Source organism: Podarcis tiliguerta (genome assembly GCF_965153285.1).
Source record: "Podarcis tiliguerta genome assembly, chromosome: 2".
Classification (NCBI taxonomy): Eukaryota; Metazoa; Chordata; class Lepidosauria; order Squamata; family Lacertidae; genus Podarcis; species Podarcis tiliguerta.
In genome coordinates, this window is record NC_139535.1 from 18829751 (window position 1) to 18853191 (window position 23441).

The following is a 23441-nucleotide window of genomic DNA, read 5'->3' on the forward strand; positions in this document are numbered from 1 at the left end:
GCTCATCTTGCTTTACGGGCCGAGGGAGCCGACGTTTGTCCTCAGGCAGTTTTTCCGGGTCATGTGGCCAGCATGACTAAGCCGCTTCTGGGGAAACCAGAGCAGCGCATGGAACTGCCATTTACCTTCCCGCCGGAGTGGTACCTATTTATGTACTTGCACTTTGATGTGCTTTCAGACTGCTAGGTCTGCAGGTACCGAGCAATGGGAGCTCACCCAGTCACAGGGATTCGAACCGCTGACCTTCTGATTGGCAAGCCCTAGGCTCTGTGGTTTAGGACACAGCGTCACCCGCGTCCCATGGCAGAGGCCCAAATCCTGAAATGTTCTGTGATTGGATATCATGTATCAAATCAGAACAGAGGGGTCAGAATCCTTAGTCCAGACTCAAGCTCAGGCAAACTGAATACATAACAGGGTGCGTACAAGATTTCCAGCACACCTGTCCTTCTTTCCATAATTGTGCATTAGAATATAAAATGCAAACTAAGAGAATATGGGCTGAATACCACTGAAAACAAGTTAATCATTAATTTCAATGGATCTACCTCAATTACAATGCAAGCCTATATATCAAAATTTGCTTCAGGAGCATTCATAGTTTGGTGCTGGGGTAGGGAACCCGTGGCTCACCATATCTCCCATCATCCTTGCCAAGTAACAATTGTTTGTCATAGTGACTGGGGCCAATAGGACTTACCTGCACATTTCTTCAAAGAGTCCGGCATATCCAGCACAAACACCCTTTCCTGATTGAAGGACATCAGCTGCCTCACAAGACACCTTGTCACGGTTATGGTAGCCTTCCACATCATATTCTGGAGAAAAAAAGAAATTTGTGAAATACCACTCCAAAGCATGAAATGCACAGTGAATAAGGGGCTGCAACAGTTTCACTCGGATTGCAAACTTTGAGCAGAAGATCAGAGTGATTGATCAATTCAATGAAAATATTGTTACATGGGACATGGGTGGCGCTGTGGTTTAAACCACTGAGCCTCTTGGGCTTGCCGATCGGAACATCGGCGGTTCGGTTCAAATCCCCGCAACGGGGTGAGGTCCCATCGATCTGTCCCAGCTCCTGCCAACCTAGCAGTTCGAAAGCACGCCAGTGCAAGTAGATAAATAGATACCGTTGCGGCAGGAAGGTAAACAGTGTTTCTGTGCACTCTGGTTTCCGTCATAGTGTCCCACTGCACCAGAAGCGGTTTAGCCCTGCTGGCCACATGACCTGGAAAGCTGTCTGTGGACAAACGCCGGCTCCCTCAGCCTCAAGCGAGATGAGCGCTGCACCCCATAGTCCCTTTTGACTGGACTTAACCGTCCAGGGGTCCTTTACCTTTACCTTTTTACCTATTGTTACATGCCACCTCACCTTTAACACACATTCAAAGCACATTCTTTCCCTCAAACAATTCTGGACACTGTAGAATACGCCTCACAGTTACAATTCCCAGCAATACTCAACACACCACAGTGCCCAGACTTCTTTGAGGAAAAGAATGTGCTTTGAATGTACCTCAACTGACTCTGCCATCAATTCTAAAGAAAAGCAACAACCAGCAGCACAGAGACTTCCTGCTCCTCTCACCGCATGCCAGCATGACCAGTGGTCAGGAATGATGGGAGTTTGTAGTCCAACATTATGGCCACCGCTTCCCCATCCTGTTTCAGAGTTTTCTCACTCCTGTGGGGCATCCAGGCATCTATCAGCTGCAAGGCAGGCAGCACTTCCAAAGGAAAATCTCCCCCAGTATGGATGGAGATGCAGGGCTAGGGGAGAGCTTTACCTGTGGAATGCCTGTCCGTTGTGATGTTGTCAGAAGCAAAGAGGCACAAGCTTACAAAAAGTTGTCACCGCCACCTACCTATGTGGCGGCAAATCCACATCCAAATGGCTCGGACTTTCTCCAGGTCACTGTGGGCTTTTTGGAGCAAGGCGCTCACCAGGTTTGCCACGCTAGTCCTGACATTTACCTGTTTCACAAGAGGGAAAAGATTCAGTAGCTTTTGTTATGGGAAAGGGGTACCCAGTTCCATTTTTCTATCCAAGGCAACCACCTGTTTAAATAAAGCCTAAGGTGCAGTCCTACATGCACTGACATGGGTGCCAGTATTCTGCTCTGATTAGACCTCACCTGGAGTACTGTGTCCAGTTCTGGGCACCACAGTTCAAGAAGGACACTGACAAACTGGAACGTGTCCAGAGGAGGGCAACCAAAATGGTCAAAGGCCTGGAAACGATGCCTTAGGAGGAACGGCTAAGGGAGCTGGGCATGTTTAGCCTGGAGAAGAGGAGGTTAAGGGGTGATATGGACTGCTGTGCCGCCGCCACCAACAATACATATTGATTGTACACCAGTTTAATTGTCATGAATTCCTTCAGAGATTCCTCACATCGGCACTGATAATTGCTTGTTAATGACTGCTAGCCAGAGTTCTCTGAGGAGAGGGAATGGCTGCTAAACTGTGGTTGTTGACTCTAATCTTATTTGACTTTTGATTTATCTCTTGAATTTTAAAAGCAAAGGAGCAGCCAAGGTAATGCCATCCCAAAATAGCTAAGTATGAAACATTTAAAGCATATCTCTCTGCCCCAAAAAAGAATCCTAGGAACTGTGGTTTGTTACGGGTTCTGGGAATTGCAGCTCTGTGGGGTTATGATAGTTTCCAGGATACTTTGGTGTATTTATATAGTGCGTATAAAAGGTAAAAGGTAAAGGACCCCTGGACAGTTATGTCTAGTCAAAGGTGACTATGGGGTTGCAGCACTCATCTCGCTTTCAGGCGGAGGGAGCCAGCATTTGTTCACAGACAGCTTTCCGTGTCATGTGGCTAGGAGGACTAAACCGCTTCTGGCACAACGGGACACCATGACAGAAACCAGAGCACACAGAAACGCTGTTTACCTTCCCACCCCAGCGGTACCTGTTTATCTACTTGCACTGGTATGCTTTCGAACTGCTAGGTCGGCACAAGCTGGGACAGAGCGACGGGAGCTCACCCTGTTGTAGGGATTTGAACCACCGACCTTCCGATGGGTAAGCCCAAGAGGCTCAGTGGTTTAGACCACAGTGCCTCCCACATCCCCATAGTCACCTTTGACTACACTTAACCATCCAGGGGTCCTTTACCTATGGTGCATATGCAGCCTACATAAATAGGCGCTCTGTTGTGTCTGTCCATCATGTGGGAAACAGGAGCTGGGTCTTGCGACTCATGATGTTTCCCATTGGGAACAGAGGGTTTCCTCCTATCAGGAGAGCACACTTGAAGGCACTCTCAAATTCCAAATCCACATGGAAAAGGATCTCTGCATCCCAGCAAATTCCACACTATTATTCCACCCTGTAAAAGAGATTGCATACCTTTGATGCATAGGCATCCAGTTCCTTAAACTGTGTCAAGTCGACTGGTATTGTTTTCAGGCTGGATTTATCCCATGGGTAATCTAGGAACAAACATGGAAAAGCTGTACCTCTCTTTCAAATCAGAACCAGTGAAGGCGGTGAAGGTCCTGTGCGAGTGCCTGGAGGCAGTTGGAGGATGGATGGCGGCTAATGGATTGAGGCTGAATCCTGACAAGACAGAAGTACTGTTCTTGGGAGTGGGCTGGTGTGGAGTACTCCCTGGTCCTGAATAGGGTACCTGTGCCCCTGAAGGACGAGGTGTGCAGCCTGGGAGTCATTTTGGACTCCCATGGGGTCCATGGAGGCACAGGTCAATTCTGTATCCAGGGCAGGTGTCTACCAGCTCCATCTGGTATGCTGGCTGAGACCCTACCTGCCTGCAGACTGTCTTGCCAGAGTGGTGCATGCTCTAGTTATCTCCCGCTTGGACTGCTGCAATGCGCTCTACGTGGGGCTACCTTTGAAGGTGACCAAGAAACTACAACTAATCCAGAATGCGGCAGCTAGACTGGTGACTGGGGGCGGCCTCTGAGACCACATAACACCGGTCTTGAAAGACCTACATTGGCTCCCAGTACGTTTCCGAGCACAATTCAAAGTGTTGGTGTTGACCTTTAAAGCCCTAAACAGCCTCAGCCCAGTATACCTGAAGGAGCGTCTCCACCCCCATCGTTCTGCCCGGACACTGAGGTCCAGCGCCAAGGGCCTTCTAGTGGTTCCCTCACTGTGAAAAGCTAAGCTACAGGGAAGGAGGCAGAGGGCCTTCTTGGTAGTGGCACCCGCCCTGTGGAATGCCCTCCCATCAGATGTCAAAGAGATAGACAACTACCTGACATTTAGAAGACATCTGAAGGCAGCCCTGTTCTGGGAAGTTTTTAATGTGTGAAATTTTAATTTATTTTTAATCTTTGTTGGAAGCTGCCCAGAGTGGCTGGGGAAACTCAGCCAGATGGACGGGGTACAAATAATAAAATTATTATTATTGTGATTCTATAAAACAGAGGAAGTCCAGTAGAAAAACAGATGGGGGCGAAAAGGAGAAGGACCTAAAATGTGATTAATAGGGTTGGACTACAGTGAACAGGAAAGGGCAAATTGTTGAAATAACGGAGGACGGCACGGGAGTTGAATGCATGTGAGCATGCTCCAAGCAAGCTGCCGGCTAGCTCTGGCAAGGATCCTTTTATTAGCAGAAGTCAACAATTGGAAACAGTAGCGAAACAATCCTGAACTTAACGTATTTCCAGCAAGGCACATTTCTAGTGTTAGCGTTTCACGTGTCACATACTCGAAAGCCTGCTTCATTCGCCACGCTCCAGCCAAGTGGAACTTAAGCAACGCTTTCTGCGAGGGAGGCAAAGGTCAGAGAGTGGGCATGGCGGCTAGACGTGCTGTGGTGTGTCTTATGCTGAGGTGGGTGTGTGCCCCCATGCTGCATCCGCATCCCCACGGCAAATAAACAGGGAGCCAACTGTGCTGCTCCTCAAATGAAATCCAGTAGCAGGGAGTAGAGGGGCTTCACCTACCCTGTTACCATTATTGCTCTGCTTAAACATCCATGGAGAAAGGGGGACACCCCAACAGTGCTGGACCAGATAGGATGTTGATCAGTTCTTGCGATACATTTTTAGAGCATGGCTTTTCTTGGGCCAAAGAAGACAAATCTTGTGATGGGAGTGGCATGGTGTGCACCTCACACTGGAACACTTGTTAGCTCCTCAAAGAATCTCCCTTTGCACCAAAACCTCGGTCTTTTAACCCTAGCAGGTAGCGTAACAGTGACCCAAACAGGACTGCATGAAGTAATGGACAAAATGTACCCACCCACCCACATGCCACATATAATAGAAACCTCATTCCGCTAGCAGGAACCAAACACTGGTGATGAGACAGAATGCTCCACCGTACCTGAGGAGAGCAGGCTAAATTAGAGGATGCAGTGCAGGCTGCGTTAGCAAGTACAGAGCTGCCCAACGACACCTGCTCTGTATTCTGCTCTGTATTCTGCTCTGGTCAGACCTCACCTGGAGTACTGTGTCCAGTTCTGGGCACCACAGTTCAAGAAGGACACTGACAAACTGGAACGTGTCCAGAGGAGGGCAACCAAAATGGTCAAAGGCCTGGAAACGATGCCTTATGAGGAACGGCTAAGGGAGCTGGGCATGTTTAGCCTGGAGAAGAGGAGGTTAAGGGGTGATATGATAGCCATGTTCAAATATATAAAAGGATGTCCCATAGAGGAGGGAGAAAGGTTGTTTTCTGCTGCTCCAGAGAAGCGGACACGGAGCAATGGATCCAAACTACAAGAAAGAAGATTCCACCTAAACATTAGGAAGAACTTCCTGACAGTAAGAGCTGTTCGACAGTGGAATTTGCTGCCAAGGAGTGTGGTGGAGTCTCCTTCTTTGGAGGTCTTTAAGCAGAGGCTTGACAACCATATGTCAGGAGTGCTCTGATGGTGTTTCCTGCTTGGCAGGGGGTTGGACTCGATGGCCCTTGTGGTCTATTCCAACTCTATGATTCTATGATTCTATGACCTCACTCATTCTTCCCGTTCCCAAGTATCTGATGCCTGAGGCAGCATTTTGCTCTGTCTAAAGGTAGGGTCAGCCTTGGTGGCCAAGGTTCAGTGCGGTTAATATTTCCCATGCAAGCCTTGTTCCCAGAAGAACTCAAGTGGTTGTGGATGGGCTCAGCTAAGATATATAAGTGTGGGGGATCTTTGGCCTGACAGAAGCTGCTGAACTACAACTACCATCATTCCTTGGCCACTGGCCATGCTTGTTGGGGCTGATGGGAATCGTAGTCTAACAACACCTGGCGAGCTAAAGACTCCCCACACCAAATACAGTGGTACCTCGGGTTATGAACAGTCCTGCTTACGAACGCTTCTGGTTACGAACTCCACAAACCCAGAAGTAGGTATTCCGGGTTGCGAACTTTGCCCTGGAATACGAACGCAATCTGCTTCCGGGGCCGCAGGAGGCCTATGTAGGGAATGCGAGCCTCAGATTAAGAACGCTTTGGGTTAAGAACGGACGTCCGGAATGAATTAAGTTCGTAACCTGAAGAACCACTCCACTGTATACAGGATCCAGGCCAGCAGGCAAATATAACAAACAACTTATAAAAGGCAAAAGATTTATGTGATCTAAAGAGGAAATTCTTACAAGAAGAATTAGAAACCAGGAAGAGGAGGTCTTTAATAAAGAACAGGGAAGGTTTATAATTTATTTGAAAAGCTATTGTAAACAATTACGGTACATATATCGGTAGGATTGACAGAAACCTTGTGTAAAAATTTGAACTATGGATTGAGAAACGATTTATAAAAATAGAGTTATGAAAGAGATAGAGGGGGAAATCATTACATTAAGATCCACAATGGTGGGGAGGAATCAAAATTGATTATATATTTATGTATTTAATTCATTTGTTTATGTAAACTAGAAAATGCAAAAATAATATATATATATATATAAATAAAAACAACTTATATTTACCATACAGAACTTGTCCCTTAGACAGCTTTGGTCCCTTTTCTCCATCATCCTGAAACCCTGCAAAATGGTTATTGCTGGGATGAGACAATATGTACATTAAAACGTATTTTGCAACATTCATCATTCCTGGCCATTAGTCATGCTGGCCGGGAAACAATGGGAGCCCAACAACATGCATACAGCCACAGATACCTCGATATATTGTTCTTAAAAGGTAAAGGGACCCCTGACCATTAGGTCCAGTCCTGACCGATTCTGGGGTTGCAGCGCTCATCTCGCTTTATTGGCCGAGGGAGTCGGCGTACAGCTCCCGGGTCATGTGGCCAGCATGACTAAGCCGCTTCTGGCGAACCAGAGCAGCGCACAGAAATGCCGTTTACCTTCCCGCCGGAGAGGTACCTATTTATCTACTTGCACTTTGACGTGCTTTCGAACTGCTAGGTGGGCAGGTTTCCCAGGGAAAGTGGCGGGGGCAAACAGAAGTGTGAACAACCCTCGATATAAAATAGCTATTATTATTATTATTATTATTATTATTATTATTATTATTATTTTGACAAAGAAATGATCATAAATAAATAATAAAAATGTGCACCCCACCACTGAAACCATTCCATTGTAACTATCCAACCTCCCAAAATTTCAACACCTCTAGCGATGGTTTCACCCCCTTTCCCTTTCAACAGTACAACTTCTACAAACACCTTCCATATCTCCTCAAAATCATTTCTCCTGCATATTCCCCGCTTACCTTAATGGCACATGTTAATTTATCATTAACAGCTGTACCCCACACCTCTTCACGCCATTTCCCCATTTTGTATTCTGCTTGCCCCTTCCACTTCCAAGCTACCATAATTCGCGCAGCTTTCAATATATTTGTGAGCAAGTCCTTCACAGCCTGCGAACCTTCTCCCCCATCGTAAATTGATGCTACCTCTGGACTTTTGGTCAGCTTTGTCCCAGTGATTTATGTTATCTCCTTAAACACCCTTTGCCAGAAATATTGTCCATATTTACACCTCCACCACATGTGAACCTAAGTCCCATTTGGAGCCCTTACCTTCATTGTCCTTCCCTGTCCACTCAGGAAATACCTGGATTCCTGCAACACCAGGAGCACACAAAGAATGAGTTACAAAAAATAAATAAATCCATAGGAACACAAGGTGGAATAATACATTATAGGATTGGGGGTTATTTTGCAATTTAATCTCTATTAATTTTTCAATATTAAGTCCCTTCACCACATAAAGGTAAAGGTAAAGGTACCCCTGCCCGTACGGGCCAGTCTTGACAGACTCTAGGGTTGTGCGCCCATCTCACTCAAAGAGGCCGGGGGCCAGCGCTGTCCGAAGACACTTCTGGGTCACGTGGCCAGCGTGACATCGCTGCTCTGGCGAGCCAGAGCCGCACACGGAAACACCGTTTACCTTCCCGCTAGTAAGCGGTCCCTATTTATCTACTTGCACCCGGGGGTGCTTTCGAACTGCTAGGTTGGCAGGCGCTGGGACCGAACAACGGGAGCGCACCCCGCCGCGGGGATTCGAACCGCCGACCTTTCGATCGGCAAGCCCTAGGCGCTGAGGCTTTTACCCACAGTGCCACCCGCGTCCCTCTTCACCACATAGAGAACAACAAAAACAGATCCCATCAAATACAAAGAAAATGTTACATATAAAATAAAATTCTTCCATATGTTCAGACTTCCATCGTCCTCAGGATGGGTCCTTCGGTTCCTTGTTGACTGCATATTTCTATACTCTTTAACTTAGCACAAATTATCCATGATCTTTGTAGCATATTACATTGCAGAAGCTAATCAAAGCATGTCAAAGATTTTCTATGAGAACAATGTTCTTTTAAATACAATCTGAATAAATCCCATTCTTTCTTAAACTGTTGGTTTGTCTGGTTCCTAATTTTTCCTGTCATCTTTGCCAATTCTACATATTCAAGTACTTTCACCCGCCCTCCATTTTAGTTGGTATTTTATCTCCCTTCCACCATTTAGCTATTAAGATTCTTGCGGCAGCGGTTGCATACATGAATACGTTTCTCAGCTCTTTCGGAATATGGGGGGGGGGTATTTTGGATGTCCATCTTTGGGTCCTCTACCTGCCTGTGGTTTTATATCTTTAAAATGAGATTCTAAGGACAAGGAGGCTGTGATAAAGTCTCTTGGTTAAGCTCATAGCTCTAGCCAAACCTGTTTAGCATTCCTGCGCATGTCTAAAAAGTACAGGTCACTTCTTGCTTCCAGAAGGTTACAGAATATGCAGCACTTACGAATATGTCATCCTCAGTGTTCTTTGATCTGCCACACTCACTACAGCATCCTTTAATTCACGTTAAAGCAGCTCAGGTAGGAGGAAGCTGAAACATTCCCCATAAAATAATAATAATCTGTTTTCTTATGCATTGTAACATAGAAACGGACCTACCTTTTCTGAAGGAGAACTTCTTTTTGCTCCGCGATGTGCTGTGTCTCGGATGTATTTCCACAGTGATTTGATCTGGAGAAAAACAAACAACGAGAACTTGCAAACAGAGGTATCAAGTCAACTACACGGTAAAAACATGCAAAAGTGGCAGGAAAAATGAAATGTCCCTTTTGCTGCTTTTAAGGTTGGTGGGGTGGGAAACTTGCTTTGTACCGGATGAAATGGTTTGCTCTTTCTTATGGGTTTTGAAATAATCAAATATTCATTTTTAAGAGGCAGCATGTTAATCCTCTGGGTTTGGAATGAGGAAGCCCTTCAGCAGGCTCCATATCACATATCAAAGGTGACATAAGCAAAATAAATCCAGATTGCAGAAAAGTAGCCCTGAAGAACCAACAGTCAGGAAATGATGGTGCCAGAGAATACTGAAAAACCAGAAGCTGAAAATATTCAATGCACACCCTCTAAAAAGGTGTTGTGTACTGAGTTGAATAGGATCCAAAATGCAGCAGTCTGATTGGTCCTAGAACAATAGGATCCAAAATGCAACAGTCTGATTGGTCCCAGAACAATAGGATTCAGAATGCAGCAGTCTGATTGGTCCTAGAACAATGGCAGCAGTATGATTGGTCCGCAGGAGCCACCCAATCCAGCTCCAGATGGAAGTGAATCCACAACCTGATTGGCCTACAGGAGAATTCCAAAATTAGCCAATCACGTGGGACCCATTGTGTAAATATAAAGCAGATACTTTGGTGGAACTTTCATTCCTCCTCACCACTATGAGCTGAATAAAGAGCATGAAATCCACTCTCGACAATGAGTATATTTCAAAAAGATTTGTTGCTGTTGTTACTACAATTGGGCTTTTCTTTCAAACCAAGCTCCTTAGCAAGATTTCCTTAGCAAGATCACTCTTACAGCCTTTGCTGTTAATGTTATCAACATTCACCGGCTCACATACTTTGTTTAGGCTCATAGGTAACACCCGGCAGATGTTCCTCATTGTGCGTTTCAGCTGCCTGGCCTGTTTAAAGAACAAAGAGAACATCTCAGAGACTGATTAAAAAAAAAAGAAGCATATGCTGCATAACTTATATCATAAAATTTACACACAGTTTCATTACCGCATTTACGCAAATCAAATGCGCCATAAAATCTAATGCGCACCCTAATTTTCTCAACAAAGTTTGGCCAAAAAAAGGTGTGCATTACATTCGAGTAAATACGGTATAAATAAATAAAGACATTCAAAGTGGCGTACAGTGGTACCTCGGGTTAAGTACTTAATTTGTTCCGGAGGTCCGTTCTTAAACTGAAACTGTTCTTAACCTGAAGCACCACTTTAGCTAATGGGACCTCCTGCTTCTGCCGCGCAATTTCTGTTCTCATCCTGAGGTAAAGTTCTTAAACCAAGGTACCATTTCTGGGTTAGCAGACTTTGTAACCTGAAGGGTATGTAACCCGAGGTACCACTATATACCCAAAAAGGAACCCACAAGGATATCATCAAATGCTCTGAGCCTAAAGCAGATCCAAATACCTAGAAAATCTGAAAGTTACGTGCAGCCCTGGGGTTAATAGGGCTGGATTTGCAGACTCAAATCTTACCTCCACCACGGCCCTGATGACTGGCCTGGCTGGGTGAATGCTGGTGCCCTTCCAACCCCTTTTGTAAAATGAGAACCGTAGGAATCTACTTCACAGGGCTGTTGTGAGAGGGACACAGTGAGAGGAGAAGTTTGATGGTGACAAGCAAAGAACATTAAGTTTTAGGTTGTTCTCTGAAGGTCTCCATTCAGGGCAAGTAATAATAATAATAATAATAATAATAATAATAATAATAATAATAAATTATTTATACCCTGCCCATCTGGCTTGGTTTCCCCAGCCACTCTGGGTGGTTCCCAACATAATATTAAAAACACAACAAAACATCAAACATTTAAAACTTCCCTAAACAGGGCTGCCTTCAAATGTCTTCTATCGGCCAGTAAAGCGAGGTGAGCGCCACAACCTAACAGTCAGAGGTCCCTTTACCTTTATACAGTGGTACCTCGGGTTACATACGCTTCAGGTTACAGACTCCGCTAACCCAGAAATATTACCTCAGGTTAAGAACTTTACCTCAGGATGAGAACAGGAATCGGGCGGTGGCAGCAGGAGGCCCCATTAGCTAAAGTGGTACCTCAGGTTAAGAACCGTTTCAGGTCAAGAACGGATCACCGGAACGAATTAGGTTCTTAACCCGGGGTACCACTGTATGTCAGATAGTTGTTTATTTCCTTGACATCTGAGGGTAGGGCGTTCCACAGGGCAGGCGCCACCACCAATAACCTCCCCCCCATAACCTCACTTCTCGCAGTGAGGGAACTGCCAGAAGGCCCTCAGAGCTGGACGTCAGTGTCCGGGCTGAACGATGGGGGTGGAAGACATAGCTGTCAACTTTTCCCTTTTCTTGCGAGGAATCCTATTTGGAATAAGGTAATTTCCCTTTAAAAAAGGAAAACGTTGACAGCTATGGTGGAAGATGCTCCTTCAGGTTTACTGAACACACATAGTTGCTTCTACTTGAAGTCTTAAAGGTGTTCCAAGCGAGGCCTCCCCATAAGATCTCAACAAGTGAGTTGGGACCCCTTATTTATTCATTTATTTATAAGGGGTCAGTGTGGTGTAGTGGTTAAGAGCGGTAGACTCGTAATCTGGTGAACCGGGTTCGCTTCCTCGCTCCTCCACATGCAGCTGCTGGGTGATCTTGAGCTAGTCACACTTCTCTGAAGTCTCTCAGCCTCACTCACCTCACAGAGTGTTTGTTGTGGGGGAGGAAGGGAAGGGAGAATGTTAGCTGCTTTGAGACTCCTGAAGGGGAGTGAAAGGCGGGATATCAAATCCAAACTCTTCTTCTTATTATTATTTAGTACATGCATCTGCCAAATGCACATAGAATAATAGAATCATAGAATCATAGCGTTGGAAGAGACCACAAGGGCCATCGAGTCCAACCCCCTGCCAAGCAGGAAACACCATCAGAGCACTCCTGACATATGGTTGTCAAGCCTCTGCTTAAAGACCTCCAAAGAAGGAGACTCCACCACACTCCTCGGCAGCAAATTCCCCTGTCGAACAGCTCTTACTGTCAGGAAGTTCTTCCTAATGTTTAGGTGGAATCTTCTTTCTTGTAGTTTGGATCCATTGCTCCGTGTCCGCTTCTCTGGAGCAGCAGAAAACAACCTTTCTCCCTCCTCTATGTGACATCCTTTTATATATTTGAACATGGCTATCATATCACCCCTTAACCTCCTCTTCTCCAGGCTAAACATGCCCAGCTCCCTTAGCCGTTCCTCATAAGGCATCGTTTCCAGGCCTTTGACCATTTTGGTTGCCCTCCTCTGGACACGTTCCAGAGATGTCCTCCTCTGGACATCTTTCATTCCTCCCGGAACTTGAGACAGCATACATAGGGAATTGCCAGGAAGCCTCCCATATAGGCCTGACTGGACCCCAACCTGCTTGGCTTCAGCAAAGGTGGCTGCATCATTGGTCTTCCCACCCTGCCCTGGCATCTGAGGGAAATGCTCTCTGTAGAGACACCCAGGTCATCTGACATGCACAGCTACAACATGGACAATTTGCCGCCAAAAGAAGGCTTTACAGTGGATGGTTAAACAGCAAACCACTCTCACCTGTGATTCTGGGATTCTCGTTTATTTCTTGACCCGTTCCTTCTTCGGCTCGAGCTGTTGGAAACATGACCCGCCATGATCAATACCATACCTGAAGCATGCAACCAAGCCCATGTCCATATGTTAGCCAAGAGTACCTCACAAACCGCAGCACTAAAGTCTGTGGAGGTTATTTTGGGGGAGATCATTTCATATGTTTATCCCACTGAGTCCAGGACGGGGAACCTGCAGCCCTCCAGATGTTGCACTGCAACTCCTATAATCTCTAACCATGCTAGCCAGAACTGATGAGTACGGGACGCCCAACAACACCTGGAGGGTCACAGGTCCCCACCCTTGCTCTTTGCTTACCAAAAATTGTCTGCAAACACCCTCACTGGACATGGAAGGGGAGTGGCCTAGGGAGGCTGCACGACCTTCTATTATTTTTAACTCCCAACAGTGCATACTGGACGCTTCCTGGTAAGGGTGTGAGCCCAATCATAATCCATATACTTCTTTCACTTCCTCCCACTTCCTCCGAGGGAAGTTGAGAAAACCACATGCAAGTCAGCCTGCCCACTGCTTATAGTTTAGTTGGTTAATTAAACTACAGTGGCACCTCGGGTTACATACGCTTCAGGTTACATACGCTTCAGGTTACAGACTCCGCTAACCCAGAAATATTACCTCGGGTTAAGAACTTTGCCTCAGGATAAGAACAGAAATCGTGCTCTGGCGGCAGCAGGAGGCCCCATTAGCTAAAGTGGTGCTTCAGGTTAAGAACAGTGTCAGGTTAAGTATGGACCTCCAGAACGAATTAAGTACTTAACCCGAGGTACCACTGTATATTCCTGGGATCCTGCCATCTCCCATTGTGTGGACATGGTAAAGGTAAAGGACCCCTGGACAGTTAAGTCCAGTCAAAGGCAACTATGGGGCTGGAGCGTGCATCTCGCTTTAGGCCGAGGGAGCCGGCGTTTGTCCACAGACAGCTTTCCGGGTCATGTGGCCAGTAGGACTAAACTGCTTCTAGCACAAGAAAACACCATGATGGAAGCCAGAGCGCATGGAATTGCCATTTACCTTCCCGCCATAGTGGTACCTATTTATTTACTTGCACTGGCGTGCTTTCGAACTGCTAGGTTGGCAGGAGCTGGGACAGAGCAACAGGAACTCACCCCGTCGCGGGGATTCGAACCGCCAACCTTTCAATCGGCAAGCCCAAGAGGCTCAGTGGTTTAGACCACAGCGCCAGACGCGTCCCTGATTGTGGACATGACCAAGGCAGCATAGACGTTGCTGAGACAGGAGTGCGAACATGCTGGGAATGTGGGTTTTGGCGACCACATCTTTCTCGGTGAGTCTCCTGCATTGTGATGCAGTGCACGAGGAGAAAAACTCTCCAGCAAGATCTAGGCCATTACACATGCACAAACATAACAAGGAACTAACTGTGGCATCAGGGGGCAAAACTGGCCAACTAAATTGACACATTTCTCTCACCAGCTAATCTGCGCTGTCTGTTTGATTGCTGCACTGCACCTTCTTCTACTTGATCTGTTGGAGAAATACAATTCATCATTACGGCTCTGGCTTGTATTGTGTTCGTATTTCTCACATGTGTGCAGGGGGGCAGGGGCAGCGGGTTTTGGGAAAAGGGAAGTTTTTTGGGGGAAATTGTTAGAATTCCTGCTCCATGATTGCAGTCATGGGATTTTTGTCTTTCACATGACGGTATATGTTTTGATTCCAGAGAGTGGGAAGTGACGGAGACAGGATGTTTGTGATACTGTGTTCCGTGAAGTGGGACTGTTGTCCTTTGTTTTTTCTCTTTGCTGTCCGATGCTAGAGAGAGAGGGAGCCACGTTGCAGTGCTCCGTGTGTGTTTATATGTAAATAAAGTAGATTAGCCAAAATGCTGAGTTGCTGAGGTCTGTTACGCAATTGCGCAAACTTTGCGGATCCCTAAGTGTGCCAATGTCTGTTGGCATCGGTCGCTGTGATGTTCGGGCTGAAGAAAGCTTTTGAAGCTCCCGAACAATCAACCAGGAGGTAGAGAACATGCTAGTCAGGCATGTGTCTCTGCCAAGGTCCTACTTGAGTGTAGGCTGAACTCCTGACAGAAATGACACCTGAATTTGGGAATAACTTATGGCTGAACCCCAAAAGGTGGCATGCCCCTAGGGGTCCACCCACTCTGCCAGCTCCACCACCGGTGGAGAAGCTGTAGCGGCAGCAGCTTCTGGAAAGTTCTAGCAAGATCTCACTGGAACCTGCTGGTGCTTTGCAGCTGCTGCCATACAACCCAGGTAAGGGAGGCTTTGGTGAAGGTCTTCAGCTGCAGGGCAGTGGGACCAGATAGGCTGAGATCACTCCCTCACTCTTCAGAGATAATTGAGTAAAAACTGGTTCACACAGAGTCTGAGACCTCAGAGGTGTGTGTTCAACTTTTACCTCCAGCTCCAATATTCCACCCTCTCAGCTGCAACCATTAGATAGAACCTTATACAGTGGTACCTCAGTTTTTGAACGTCTCTGCTGACAAACATTCGGTTTACAAATGCCGTAAACCCAGACGTAAATGCGCAAGTTTTTGAACATGCCTCGGAAGTCAAACACACCACTCGGCTTCCGCTGGGTGCAAGATCCTGAGGTCTAGCTGTCGACTGTTGAGTTTTCAGTTTTAGAATTTTCCGAACCCGAACGGTCTTCCAGAACGGATTATGTTCAAAAACCGAGGTTGCTGTTGTTGTTAAGTTGTTTAGTCATGGCCGACTCTTCGTGACCCCATGGACCAGAGCACGCCAGGCACTCCTGTCTTCCACTGCCTCCCACAGTTTGGTCAAACTCATGTTGGTAGCTTCGAGAACACTGTCTAACCATCTCGTCCTCTGTCGTCCCCTTCTCCTTGTGCCCTCCATCTTTCCCAGCATCAGGGTCTTTTCCAGGGAGTCTTCTCTTCTCATGAGGTGGCCAAAGTATTGGAGCCTCAGCTTCAGGATCTGTCCTTCCAGTGAGCACACAGGGCTGATTTCCTTCAGAATGGATAGGTTTGATCTTCTTGCAGTCCATGGGACTCTCAAGAGTCTCCTCCAGCACCATAATTCCAAAGCATATTTCAAAAGCATAATTCAAAACCGAGGTACCACTGTACAAGTTAGACCGCAGGCTGTTACCCATGTTAGTGTATGAACATCTTACATCAAATTTGGTTAACAATCGGTGAATAGAAATGAAGGCCCAAAGATGCAAGTGGTTCTCCCAGCAGCGGTGTTTACATTGATCCAAAGTATGACAAGAAATAAACGGAATAGGATTTTGATATTCACTCACCAAGGGAGTCAGGCTGCCCTTTATCCTCTTCACTCGTTGCAAAGCCTACAGAAATATCATTATTACAAAAAGACACATAGGAAACATGCCTGACGGTCAATAGCTCTCTTCTTCAGGTCTACCTTCTCCTTCTGTCCTAATTCGCTCCCAGAGGAGGGTTGGAAATGATGTTATCTGGATTGGAGTGAATGAAAGGAAGCAAATCCAGAACAAAGGACTGGCATAGAAGAAGCACGAGTCCCTTGCTTTGCATTCTTGGGTATTCTTGCATAATTTGGCAATAATTCTTGCATAATTTATATAGGCTTAAATGTCTGTATGTCTATAACAAATATATATTATCTTGCTAAATAATAAGGTTGTAAGAACATCGTCACTCTGTTTTCATCGGCTGTTTTCCAAGGCAGAGACAGGGTGAGGTTGCTCTGAGAAAACAATGTGGGAATTTTAGTTCTCTGGTGACGGGCAGAAGGGAAGGAAAAGGAATTGGGGAAAGGCAGGTGGAGCAGGCTGGGAAATAAAGGGAGCATTTGGAGGAAATTTTATTTATAGAAATATACATATACATCACTATTCGTAAAAATTATCAGAGTGTTTACAACAATTACACGTAAAACCATACAATGAAGACCATAGAAAATGTTAAAACCAGTCACCAGCTACTATGCATTTTACTCACAGGTGAGTGGGCTCATAGAACTAAATGTGCAATTCTGGAATTAAATCTCCATTTCCTCTTGGCTGCCCTTTAGACAGCAACTTCCTCAGAGCAGGACCTGTTTTGTTGTGCAACTCTACACGTTCAGAAGTAATTCTCACTGAGTTCACTGAGTAAGGTGTGTAAGACTTTCTCCCATGCACATGGGTTATTAACGCTCAAGTTACACTTCTTACTTACACAAGTAGCAGAGATAGAAGGGCACCAGCGGGAAGCAGAAGATTGCCAGCAGGATCTGCTGAGTGCGAGATAAACCATCATGAAAGGCCATTCTTTCCTTGGATGTTCAGCTGAAAGAAATGGCAGTGAAATCTATTTCTTTACCAAAATATTTACAAATTGAGAGTTGACATCCTGGCACTGCAGACCTGATGATATTAGACTGGCGGAATACAGATATTAGACAGGTGGAATACAGACGGACAGATAGACATGCTTGTTCTCTTCAAATGACATCTGAAGGGCTGCCATGCAGATTTCATGCCAAAATTATGTAATGAGTGGAAATGGCAGGGAAACAGGTTTCGGCTAAGCACCAGGAGAAGTGTCCTAATGGTAATACTGTGGTACTGTACCTTGGTTCTCAAACACCAAAAACCTGGAAGTCAGTGTTCCGGTTTTCAAACATTTCTCGGAAGCCGAACGTCCAATGTTAAAGGTACCCCTGCCCGTACGGGCTAGTCTTGACAGACTCTAGGGTTGTGCGCCCATCTCACTCAAGAGGCCGGGGGCCAGCGCTGTCCGAAGACACTACCGGGTCACGTGGCCAGTGTGACATCGCTGCTCTGGCGAGCCAGAGCCGCACACGGAAACGCCGTTTACCTTCCCGCTAGTAAGCGGTCCCTATTTATCTACTTGCACCCGAGAGTGCTTTCGAACTGCTAAGTTGGCAGGCTCTGGGACTGAACAACGGGAGCGCACCCCGCCGCGGGGATTCGAACCGCCGACCTTTCGATCAGCAAGCCCTAGGCGCTGAGGCTTTAACCCACAGCGCCACGTCCAATGTAGTTGTCGGCTATTATTTCCCGGGCACCTGCACCAATCAGAAGCTACGCCTTGGTTTTTAAACATTTCGAAAGTCAAATGGGCTTCTAGAACGGATTAAGTTTGGCACTTTTGTTTTTGCTATTTATTTTGTGTTTTTGTTTTTGAAGCTTTTTCAGTTAATTTGTTTTTGTGACTGTGTGGAACCCAGTTCAGCTACTGATTGATTGATTGATTGTGTGACTGTGGAAATGGATAAAAAGCCCCCATCCAAACAATGACTATCATCAGTGCAGGTAAGAAAAATAATTAAATTAAATTTTTATCATCTACAATACTGTCTTATTTAGTACAGTATCCTGTCTTATTTAGTACAGTACATGGATTATTGTTTTCATTTTATGGATCAATGGTCTTGTTAGATAGTAAAATTCATGTTAAATTGCTTCTTTTAGGGGTTGTTTTTAAAAGTCTGGAATAGATTAATCCATTTTGCATTACTTTCTATGGGAAAGCGCACCTTGGTTTTGGAACGCTTTGGTTTTGGAATGGACTTCCAGAACGGATTAAGTTTGAGAACCAAAGTACTACTGTAGCTGTTTGACAGTGGAACAGATGGACTTGGGAAGTGCTGAGCTAAGCAGAAACTGAATCACAATTTGCTAGGGATGCTGCAGTTGCACCCAGCCTTCCAGATCTTGCATTGAGCTGGTTTATAAGTATGCCTGGCACTCACAGAGGTATTGCCCCATGCAACTAAGGGGCCCTATGCCTGGTTTCCCCCATTTCGCCTCAGCCTGCTAGTTATGTATTCAGTGGTCTGTGCTTGCCTGAGCTTGAGTCTGGACTAAGGATTCTGAGCTCTTGTGTTCTGATTCAATACATGTTGTCCAATCACAGAACATTTCAGCATTTGGGCCTCTGCCATTGGCCCTTGGACTCTAGAGTCACGATTCGCAGTTTGGAAATGTAGACAGCCAATCACGTTGGGAATGGGAGTGGCACAAGCCTTCAAAAATGTATATAAGTAGTTGCTTTGCCTCTGTTTCCCAGTTATGTAGTTCAAGAAAGGTTCTTGCTGTTATCACTGTGTCTTGCCTCGTGGGAACCCACCTACATTTCACTGCTGGCCAGGGCTCACATGCAAACACAATGTCCTGTAGGCTGATCATTACCACAACAGATAGCACACAGAACCTTTTACCTTGGGCGTGCAAGTTTTCTCCCTGCGGGGAGACTAGGTCCCTTTGGGGACCCCCTCCCTATGCAAAGCAGATGTGACTCGTGATTCCCACCCTGTCTGGTCTGCAGCTGTCCAGCCTCAAGCCAGAAAGGCTACTCTGATTCTGCTATGTTCCCTAGGAAAGGCAGACCTGCACTGAGTGAGCCCTGTCAGGCAGGAAGATTGGCACCCGGAACACATGGCGGGGGAATGAGCCTGATAAGAGAGTTTCCCCATCATATCAGGAGACACACAGAACCAAGACCAAAACTTATTGTTTCTTTTTCTTATAAAGGTACTGTATTATTATTATTATTATTATTATTATTATTATTATTATTATTATTAAATTTGTGTACCACCCTTCATCCATAGATCTCAGGCCAGTTCACAACATAAAAATACAATACAAAAAAACACACAAAATACATGATAAAAAACACAAAATACATGATAAAAACAAGAACAAAACCCCCCACAAACTAATAACACCCCCTCCCACAAACACATTTAGAAGGGGTAAAAAAAGGTAAAGGGACCCCTGACCATTTAGTCCAGTCACGGATGACTCTGGGGTTGCGGCGCTCATCTCGCTTTACTGGCCGAGGGAGCCGGCCTACAGCTTCCGGGTCATGTGGCCAGCATGACTAAGCCGCTTCTGGCGAAACAGAGCAGCACACGGAAACACCGTTTACCTTCCCACCAGAGCGCTACCTATTTATCTACTTGCACTTTGATGGGCTTTTGAACTGCTAGGTTGGCAGGAGCTGGGACCGAGCAACGGGAGCTCACCCCGTCGCGGGGATTCGAACCGCCGACCTTCTGATTGGCAAGCCCTAGTCTCTGTGGTTTAGACCACAGTGCCACCCACGTACCTTAAAAGGGGTATAAGGTATTAATCAGCCAAAGGCCTGGTTGAAGAGGAATTGTTTTGCCTGGTGCCTAAAAGGTATATGATGAAGGTGCCAGCCAAGCATTCCACAAACAGGGAGCCACTGCAGATAAGGCCCAGTCTTGTGTTGCCACCTTTTGGGCCTCTCGTGGCACACAAAGGAGGGACTCTGATGTTTATTTCAGGGTCTGGGTAGGTTCACATGGAGAGAGATCCTTCACGTCTTTGCTTTAGGAAAGCGGTACAAGGAGACCCCCTCAGCTCAGTTCTAGCAACCAGAACAATAATTCTTGATTATTGTGGTTATAGGTTAAAAAAAAAAGGCCAATGTCCTTAAAATGCAGTGGGGCCTATTGTAGCTTTGCAAATCAGCCCACAAGTCCAAATCAGCCCACAAGCTTTGCAAATCAGCCCACAAGGGAACTTTGCTCTTTCAAATTTCAGCAGCGCTCTGTGCAAGGTCAAAATCCAGCAGCTCCCTGCTTCACCTTCCGCTCTGCTCAATTCACTACATCATAGTTGCGACACCGTGCAGTGTCCCCCTTGCCCAGTGTGGCAGAACTGGCTGCGCTGTCCTAGATCATAGCTGTCAACTTACAGATTTGAAAATAAGGGACCTCAAAAATAAGGGATTTTCCGAACACAGGTATGTTCAACCTCTGAGCCCCTCCGAGCCGAAGGCAGAAAGCCCAGCCAGCAGCCAAACAAAGCCTCAAGCGGTGGTTCCCACAGCGCAGCAACCCGGCAAAGGGGTTGCAGCAAGGAAAACCACCATCACCTCTCCGCTGGGAAGCACTGAACAAAGGCGAGTCCCCAGGCAACGCGGCCAATTTGATTGGCACAAGGCATGCAAGCTCCACCCCCCAGTCGTTCTTAGACTCCTTATTCGGTGAGCAACGCAGCCAAGCAACACAGCTGGAGCCTCCTTCCTCCCTGGCCAGCAGGCAGGGAGGGAGAGGAGCTGCTTCCTTTGAAATCCGGGAAATTTAAGGGACATCATCAATAAGGGACAGCAGCGGGACACAGCGTTGGGATAAGGGAGTTTCCCGCCAAATAAGGGACGCTTGGCAGCTATGCCCTAGATCTGCCTCTGTCACAAGTTACTAGTCCTCAACATTTCACTTGCTCACACTGACCTCCTTTAGGTACCCATGTCCTTGTTTTATATCTATCTATCATCTATCTATCATCTATCTATCATCTATCTATCATCTGTCTGTCATCTATCTAGCTATCTAGCTATCTTTTCAGTGCTTTTTTTCTTTAGAATGTTTAAGGGTACTCTCATTTTCTTACTCATATTTAAATACTGCCCCTCAATGAGGCCAAACTTAGATTCACAAAATGTTTAGGGGTATGCATCCCCCTGCGTCGTCCCCCCGCCCCGAAAAAAAGCTCTCTCTCTCATCTATCTATATCTCTCTATCTGTATTTCTTTCAGTAGAAGCGGAAAGTACTGTAACAGGGGGGGAAAAAACCTATGTGATATATTAATTCAGCTTTTAAATCCTTTGTATTTCCAGACATAGTCAGGTTTATTAAGGTGAATGAATAGGGCCTGCCAAAAGGGCCCGAGAGCATAAACTCACCACTGCCCTTACCTGCTTTTCTTGCCATTCCCATCCATCCCTCACCGTTCATTTGTATAAAACTGGAGAGAAACACTCTGGAGAATTCACTGAACTGTTATTCTGTGACCTGAAAAGTTCCCTCCAGGGGCTGTGCCTGGAATGAGCTTCTGCTTGCTAACTCTCCTAGGATTCTGGTCTGCCGGGCTTACTAGTTCCTGGTAAATAGACACTCCATGGACCAGTCCGTTGCTTCATTTCACAAACCCTGCTTTTGTAAGAGGCCCAAACAAATCAAGACGCTCTGGTTACCTTTTCGGCATAGATGCTCAGCAGGGACGTCCAGCTAATGAGTCCTCTCCCTTGGAGAAAAAGTTACACTTGCAGGAAAGACTGTTTGTTTCTCAGCGCACCTTGGAGAAACAGGTAAGTTGTTTCATTTCCTTGTTGGAGAAAGGCTGAACTTTGTCTCTCTCTAACAATGCAAATGCAAGCAATCATCTTATTTATAGAGGTTGCTTAGGGAAAAGATATTTATACAGCCAAGGTGTGTCACCATCACGACGGCATAGCAGTGTGAATTTGGAGAGTAACGGGGAACTCTGTATTTGTGTAATCAAGGAATAAAGTCCCAAAGGGGAGGCGTGAGGGAGGAACATGGCTTGAGCTCAGTCAGGAGGATAGATCACCCAGATGTGGCCTGCGTATTGTCCTACCCAGTGCTTTTTTTCTGGGGGGATGCGAGGGGCATACGCACAACCCTAAACATTTTGTGAATCTACGTTTGGCCTCATTGAGGGACAGTATTTCAATATGCGTAGGAATCATTTCCCCTAAACATTTTTTTTAAAAAAACCACACTGGCCCTAGCCATGCACTTTCTTTCTGTACTGTCGCCCCATAATTTTTCACTGCTTAGGACAGTGGTTCCCAGAGTGGGCACAGGCTGTGCAATTAACCAGAGGGTGCTAGGAGGCAAGAGAACAGCAGGGGCACTGGGGGTATAACTATCAGAATTTGAAAAGCTGGTATCACTTGATCAAGTTCATCGATTTTACTGAATTAATTGAACTAAATAGTTTTAACTGGATTTTGAATAAATGTGCAATTGATTGTTGCTGTTTTGAATTTTATTGCATTATTATCTTCCTTAGTTGGTCATGGAATCATAGAATCATAGAGTTGGAAGAGACCACAAGGGCCACTGAGTCCAACCCCCTGCCAAGCAGGAAACACCATCAGAGCACTCCTGACATATAGTTGTCAAGCCTCTGCTTAAAGACCTCCAAAGAAGGAGACCCCACCACACTCCTTGGCAGCAAATTCCAATGTCGAACAGCTCTTACTGTCAGGAAGTTCTTCCTAATGTTTAGGTGGAATCTTCTTTCTTGTAGTTTGGATCCATTGCTCCGTGTCCGCTTCTCTGGAGCAGCAGAAAACAACCTTTCTCCCTCCTCTATATGACATCCTTTTATATATTATATATGCAAACCAATATTCTGAATACCGTCGTACCTCTGCTTCCGAACGTCTTGGGAGTCGAACGTTCTTTTGGAAGCCGAACGTCCAGTGGGGCTTCCACGGCTTCTGATTGGCTGCAGGAGCTTCCTGAGGCCAATCAGAAGCTGCGCTTTGGTTTCCAAACGTTTCAGAAGTCGAATGGACTCCGTTCGACTTCCAAGGTACAGTGGAACCTCGGTTG

The 23441-nt window shown here is 46.1% G+C and overlaps 1 protein-coding gene across 2 annotated transcripts in view; it reads right to left on the bottom strand.

Annotated features, from left to right (window-relative positions):
• LOC310670281 (kyphoscoliosis peptidase-like) overlaps positions 1–22184 on the bottom strand; it is a 26617-nt gene extending 4433 nt beyond the window's left edge. The window contains exons 1-12 of one of the 2 annotated variants that reach the window (XM_083425369.1): positions 21773–22184; positions 17254–17363; positions 16356–16400; positions 14526–14579; positions 13041–13094; positions 10322–10384; positions 9358–9429; positions 7977–8018; positions 6914–6970; positions 3369–3451; positions 1869–1977; positions 701–818 (exon numbers count right to left, since the gene is read on the bottom strand). In XM_083425369.1, the coding sequence (XP_083281495.1) occupies positions 701–818; positions 1869–1977; positions 3369–3451; positions 6914–6970; positions 7977–8018; positions 9358–9429; positions 10322–10384; positions 13041–13094; positions 14526–14579; positions 16356–16400; positions 17254–17344 (788 nt within the window). In that variant the 5' untranslated portion in view covers positions 17345–17363; positions 21773–22184. The remainder of the gene's footprint in view (positions 1–700; positions 819–1868; positions 1978–3368; positions 3452–6913; positions 6971–7976; positions 8019–9357; positions 9430–10321; positions 10385–13040; positions 13095–14525; positions 14580–16355; positions 16401–17253; positions 17364–21772) is intronic. The other variant, XM_083425368.1, reaches the window with a different exon arrangement.
• Between the last annotated feature and the right edge of the window lie 1257 nt (positions 22185–23441).